The sequence below is a fragment of the Sesamum indicum genome, linkage group LG10 (assembly GCF_000512975.1).
Source record: "Sesamum indicum cultivar Zhongzhi No. 13 linkage group LG10, S_indicum_v1.0, whole genome shotgun sequence".
Lineage (NCBI taxonomy): Eukaryota > Viridiplantae > Streptophyta > Magnoliopsida > Lamiales > Pedaliaceae > Sesamum > Sesamum indicum.
Window position 1 is genome coordinate 1,188,689 of NC_026154.1, and position 6,421 is coordinate 1,195,109.

Sequence of the window (6,421 nt, forward strand, 5' to 3'; positions counted from 1 at the left end):
GGGGGGGGGGGCTGTAACTGAACGGTCTCATGCTATTATGTAATATTACAAAGAATAGAAAAAGGAACATATATGACGTATACATCTTTGTGCATATGCTACCAAAAGCCATACCTCTCTTGGGAAGTGATGGTACGTCTTTTGAGGAAAATAATAGTAATATGGGGGCAAATGAGGCACAATATCATGTCCATTCGTGACACGAATGGTGTCTGGCACAATTTGATTAAAGTAGGATGCAAAGACAGCATTCCCAATCCTAGGTTGCCCAAATGTCATAACCTGAACATTCTGCTCTCCAAGACTGAGCTGAGAAGAGGAGAAGATTTCTTCAGAGCAATCTCCAGAAAAAAATTAAAGAACATATAATAGCAGCATTGGTTGTTCATAAACAATCATTTACATGATCCAATTTGAAATTCATAACTACGGACTGGCAGACATCCAGGGCATAACTTTGCCTAGAAATTGGAAAATAAGCCCTGTAACATAGTGCCGGCAGGACATTTAATATATCTGCATAATTAATGGAAACACAAAAATTATTATTAAATCCCCAAAACACTTGGTGTGGCCAAAATTTAGGACTTCCAACTATGTGTTATAGATTCTTAATGCATAGGATGCGGGACAAACAGGCTATCACTGGGAGAACCTTTTTTTCATTATTCTAACTGCAGAACCAACCCTGACACCTCCTTTCTCCCTTGCATTTGCAGAAGTATTGCCTAATGCACACTGCATATACTAAAGTAATGTGGAAAGTACGTGCTAAACGTGGCAAAAACAAGGATTGGATTATTACACGGAGATCAAGTCCACATAAAGCAGCCATTGCCCCTCCCATCGAGTGCCCAGTTACCATAATCTTAATGTCTCCATACAAATTCTTTACTTTTCGAACAGCTCTTAGAACTCCGGGCCGTACTGATGTATTGTGGTAAGCAGTATAAAAACCATGATGAACCTGAAAGAAGAAAAGAAGACCAGGTCATACAAACAGAGTGCACACTCATAACAAATGCTTACCGAGAAACAGAAAGAATAGAACTTAGTTGCACATACCATTGCACCATCAACTCCGGGGTAATCAATATCAAGCTGTTTCCAGTACAAATCTTCCACCCAGTTTTGTATACTGCAAACATAATTACGCCATGAATATGAGAGGAGAGACCTCGAGAAAATTAACATTGAGACGCCACCTCTGTTGTGATGCGCAGCACTTCAGCTCATAACTATTTGCATAAAGTCAACACTGAACATGAAAACAAACTAATGCATGTACAAGAGTTTCCATCAGGGTTTTGAGTTGCTTTCTAAACATGGGATTCAAACTCTTCAACATGAAATTTGATGTAAACACACCAAGCACCAGAAATAGGGCAAACCTGCGTTCCTGTGTTCCTCTGAATGCAATCACAATGGCGTTAAGATCTGTTGCAACCCCGACAAATCCCTGCGAATACATATAGTTAATCCAATATTAGAACGTGCTGAAAAATAACACAGAAAGAAGGCTTTTACGAATAATCGGAAAAACCAAACAAAGGGAATTAGTAAAATGGAAAGTAGGCCAAGGCTAAAGAGGACTTGTTTTCCAGACCTGCAAGCACCGCTTCACGTCAACAATCAACTCGACCATTTCAAAGTCCTGAATCAAAGAAAACAGTGAAATAAATGGCGAGTATCAGGAAAAGAAAATTTATGTTAGCGATTTGAATAACTTTTACCTTAGTTAGACCATCACATCTTGAGCAGGTCCACGTAAACAACTCAGTCAAGTCTGACAAATATACCTGCAAATGCAATACTTGTTTGTTATATATGCCAAGAGTTGCAAATAGCCATTAAAACAACAACATACTAACTTCTACATATTTTTTCATGGCAATCATCATTACAAGACATAATCCACTTGAACAAAAAAGGGAATATTATCAAGCTTAGTGCCTTGACTAGAAGTAGTTAGTATATCAACTTATAACTATAATTGCATCATCCTACTCGATGCTGCAGCAAGTACATCAGAAGGAATCATACAGCTGAAGCATATTGCACCAATATTCTTGCAAGTGTATGATTGTATGTTGCCAAGTGATGATGCTGATTATGCTTGTGCTTCACCGTCACCTTCAACTCTGCAACAAAATATAAACATTAAAAAAAATATTCATATATGAAGGCGCGCCAAAATGATTTTTCTTAGTCATACAAATTTTAGCTATTAAAACTAAACCAGCATATCTAAGAAAATCAATCAATTGAAACATTTTGCATTACAACACCTTCAGTTAATTTAAAACGTATCCTCAACCGATTCCACATTAAAGTATCTTAGTCAAACTTCAAATTGCTTAACAAAAAATGAAAAGCTCCAGATATGATCACAACTGTAATTGAAGTAATCTATTACCTCGACACGATGAAAATCCAAACAAACATATAAAAACTGCAACAATCAACCATCCCCTCCCCTCCATAACCTACAAGAAATAATAAAAAAAAAACTCAAAGCTTAATAAAATAATCACAGCAAATCACTGAAAAACAAACAGAGAAAATTAGAACAGTAAATGACCTAATCAAATTATCCAGAGCTGAAAAAAAGCCGCAATTTGAAAAGCTTTATCGCTTCTCCGGTGTCCAAGAATCGGCGAAAGGTTCCCGACGACGTCGTTCTGACTGATATAGGGTTGCGAGGGATAATTTCGTGCAAGAAAGAAAGGGAAAAGCGTACGAAATTGAACATAATTTTTGTTCCGGTATTGCCCTGGAGAAAACAATTTATAACCGCAGATTGTGCTATTATGAATTTATGAGTTGATTCTGAAGTCGAGTGAGGACTCAATTGTAACTTCACGGTAGTTACTTGATAAGGACTGGTAGTTTGTTCCCGACTGGAATATGCGGTGGAATAAATTGCGACGGAGCAGGCTAAATGGGCCTGAACCAATGGGCTTTGGACAGGATGGACTAAAAAATTGGTGTAATTTTTATTGGGTTCAATTCATATATGACCATATTTGAATAAATCTCGACCCTGAGAAAATTCATGTAAATTTTAATCAACTCATATTCACATTTGGTAAAGTTGGTTAATTTCAGATCACGAAAGAACAAAATTTTTCCGGCACGAGGAATTGGTCCAACGATAAATGATAGAAGTGACGTCTTAGACGTATAAATACGCGTAACAATTTGAAAAAATTACATTTAAAATTCCATCAATGACTAATACTAAAACCCCTATCCGAAGTTGGAAAGAGGCCGTATATGTGGGCCTAAGGTGGTAATGGGCCAATTATTTCAACGGGAAGGCCCAACCCAATGGCGGGAACTCCCAATTTTCCACTACGCCGGTGGCGGGAAATATATACAGTAAAATAATCCAAGTCGCGTTTTTGGACCGGGTATATATATAAATATATGAACCCGCTCCTTCATTCGGTTGGTCCATTGCATTTCTCCTTTTCTACTTAATATTTTTTGCAGCTAAATTCTTTTCTCTTCGAAGAGGAGAAATCACCAAAACCCTCGCCATGGCGAAACCCTCGCGAGCAAAGGACTCCTCGGACGATTCTATGTCCAATTCCTCGGCGGAGGAGGAGGTGGTCAAGGATCAGGTTGACGAGGAGGATGAGGAGGAGCTGGAGGCTGTCGCTCGGACGGCCGATGATTCTGACGAAGACGACGAGGCATCCGACGCCGCCGTTCAAGAAGACGAAGAAAATGAGGTATGCCAGTGTGGAAGTACGGAATTTCGGGGGCGTTTTTCACTTGATTAATTTCTTCTTGTTCTTTGCTGTAGCTTGACAGATCTGTCTGTGCTTTGTTGTTCGGTAGTTTTTATTGGATTTGGAGTTTATTTTGTGTGAAGTAAACGAGTTCGCGGCTGTTTTAGCTTAGGGTTGATGGAGTTAGAGTGCTGGTGTTACTTTTTCATGCACTGATTTTTGAAGATGTTCGTGCATCTGTAATTTGAAGGTTCAGTCTTTAAGGCTGTTGAGTACTTAAAAATGCATAGGTAACAATTGAGAGTGGTTTTTCATCTAAATTAAGTTCATGAAAATTTGGAATACTGTTACTGTACGCATTTAACTGTTTTGCGTACACCTACTGTGGGCAGTTCACACTTCTAGACTGTTAAATTACATTAACATAGAGAATGATGAATTTGAGGAGTAAATTAGGTTTTTTATGCGTAATGTGTCAATTTATCCATATTTAGTTTTTGAGCTACTTTACACGACTACTATTGTGAGTGATTAATACTGAAGATTCTTTTAATTGCTTTTCAGGAAGATGATGCTATTGCAAATGAAGTCTCCAAGCGTGAAAAAGAAAGGCTAAAAGAAATGCAGAGGATGAAGAAGCAGAAAATACAAGACATACTAGATGCTCAAAATGCTGCTATTGATGCTGACATGGTGTGTTGGCTGAAATTGAATTGTGAATTGGCATAATCTACATAGTGTTTTATCTGATGTGGTTAAATACTTGATCTGGTTTATCTTGAAACAGAACAACAAAGGAAAGGGTCGCCTGAACTATCTCTTGCAGCAGACTGAGTTATTTGCTCATTTTGCCAAGGGTGATCAGTCTGCCTCTCAGAAAAAGGCAAAAGGAAGGTCAGTAACACCTTATTCTTAATTAATTTATGATCTACACAACCAAGAGAGTTGCTGAGAATTTTGCTAATTGCATTTTGCAGGGGTCGCCATGCATCTAAGATTACTGAAGAGGAAGAAGATGAGGAGTATCTCAAAGAGGAAGAAGATGGGCTTTCTGGCACTGGAAATACAAGGCTAGTGGCACAGCCATCTTGTAAGATTATTTGTCCTGCCAGTGTTTTCAATTGATTTTGCTGAGATTATATTATTATACTTACAATTTCAACTTATGGAGCAGTTCATTCATGTGTATAATTGCAAAATCCTGGGTCCATATTCTATTGGCTTTTTAGTGCTGACTGGTTGTTTGTATACTATAGCAAATTTCTCCATGAAAAACTGTAGTTTATTATTCTTGAGTTTGCTAAAAAATGTGTAGTATTTCCTATCTATTTTTCATGATGAAGGATGATTAAGTTTGCTCCCATCTTGTAGGTATTCAAGGAAAGATGAGGGATTACCAGCTTGCTGGTTTAAATTGGTTGATACGGTTGTATGAAAACGGCATTAATGGAATACTTGCTGATGAAATGGTATAAATGGGGTTAATATTTTGCAACCTCTTGGTGTGCTGATTTTATATTGATGATGGTTTTGTTTTCAATTCAGGGGCTTGGTAAAACATTGCAAACCATCTCCTTGTTGGGCTATTTGCATGAGTTTAGAGGGATTACAGGCCCTCACATGGTTGTTGCCCCAAAATCTACACTTGGCAATTGGATGAATGAAATCAAGAGGTTTTGTCCAGTGTTGCGTGCTGTGAAGTTTCTTGGAAATCCAGATGAAAGAGTAAACCTGCTGACCGATTTGGATATTGTTTTCTTTGATTTCTGTTTCTACTTTTATTTTAACAGATTCGATCTTCCAGAGATATATACGGGAGGAATTACTTGTTGCTGGCAAGTTTGATGTCTGTGTTACAAGTTTTGAAATGGCAATCAAAGAGAAGTCTGCCTTGCGCCGATTCAGCTGGCGTTACATTATTATTGATGAAGCTCATCGTATCAAGAATGAGAATTCTCTTCTGTCAAAAACGATGAGACTCTACAATACTAACTATCGGCTTCTAATCACTGGAACACCACTTCAGGTATTGGTTGATAGTTTCCTTTTTTGTCTATGTTCCTTTTGACATCTTGTACCGTGGTTGCTAAAAGGATGAGTGTAAATATCAGGGTGTCTATGATAGCGTTTGAACCATCAAGACGTAGTTTCAGATTTTGTTATTCTAATCATTAGCATGCTTTTTGGAGAGCTATGAAGGGAACTTTTATTGGTAAATATTCTATAATTTTCATATTTTTTTGAATTTTTGTGGCAGTTTAAATACAGGTAAGGAGAAGCTACAATAAATGCAACCTTACCTCAAAACATTATTTCAATTTATATAAATGATTTTTCCTAGAAGTTTGTGTTTTGGCTTTCTTTTAGCATTGATTCTTTGTCTTAAGCTGAGTGTCATTGGGATATAATTGTTTTCTCTGGTGATTACTCTGCTTTTTATGCCATGTCATGTTATCATAAAGTTTGATGTTATCCTTGACATGCACCCTTCTTCTCATGTGTATTACTTGCTTTGAGATGTTCTCTGCTGGATTCTAATGTATATTGTGTGTCCTAGGTGTTCTTTGTTTGTGACTTGGTACTTTGTTTTTGCAGAATAATCTTCATGAACTCTGGGCTCTCCTTAACTTTTTGCTTCCGGAGATATTTAGCTCCGCTGAAACTTTTGACGAATGGTTCCAAAT

General features: G+C 37.6%; 2 protein-coding genes across 3 annotated transcripts in view; one reads left to right on the top strand and one right to left on the bottom strand.

Annotated features, from left to right (window-relative positions):
- LOC105171479 (lipase-like) overlaps positions 1–2,781 on the bottom strand; it is a 4,206-nt gene extending 1,425 nt beyond the window's left edge. The window contains exons 1-9 of one of the 2 annotated variants that reach the window (XM_011092613.2): positions 2,582–2,780; positions 2,417–2,486; positions 2,044–2,141; positions 1,734–1,799; positions 1,607–1,654; positions 1,392–1,459; positions 1,066–1,138; positions 806–967; positions 115–309 (exon numbers count right to left, since the gene is read on the bottom strand). In XM_011092613.2, coding sequence (XP_011090915.1) covers positions 115–309; positions 806–967; positions 1,066–1,138; positions 1,392–1,459; positions 1,607–1,654; positions 1,734–1,799; positions 2,044–2,141; positions 2,417–2,483 — 777 coding nt within the window. In that variant the 5' untranslated portion in view covers positions 2,484–2,486; positions 2,582–2,780. Of the gene's footprint in view, positions 1–114; positions 310–805; positions 968–1,065; positions 1,139–1,391; positions 1,460–1,606; positions 1,655–1,733; positions 1,800–2,007; positions 2,142–2,416; positions 2,487–2,581 lie in introns of both variants that reach the window. The other variant, XM_011092614.2, reaches the window with a different exon arrangement.
- LOC105171480 (ISWI chromatin-remodeling complex ATPase CHR11) overlaps positions 3,452–6,421 on the top strand; it is a gene marked incomplete in the record, with an annotated part of 7,635 nt that continues 4,665 nt past the window's right edge. The window contains 7 exon segments of the mRNA XM_020697437.1: positions 3,452–3,737; positions 4,302–4,430; positions 4,525–4,631; positions 4,715–4,827; positions 5,109–5,206; positions 5,283–5,462; positions 5,542–5,763. Coding sequence (XP_020553096.1) covers positions 3,543–3,737; positions 4,302–4,430; positions 4,525–4,631; positions 4,715–4,827; positions 5,109–5,206; positions 5,283–5,462; positions 5,542–5,763 — 1,044 coding nt within the window.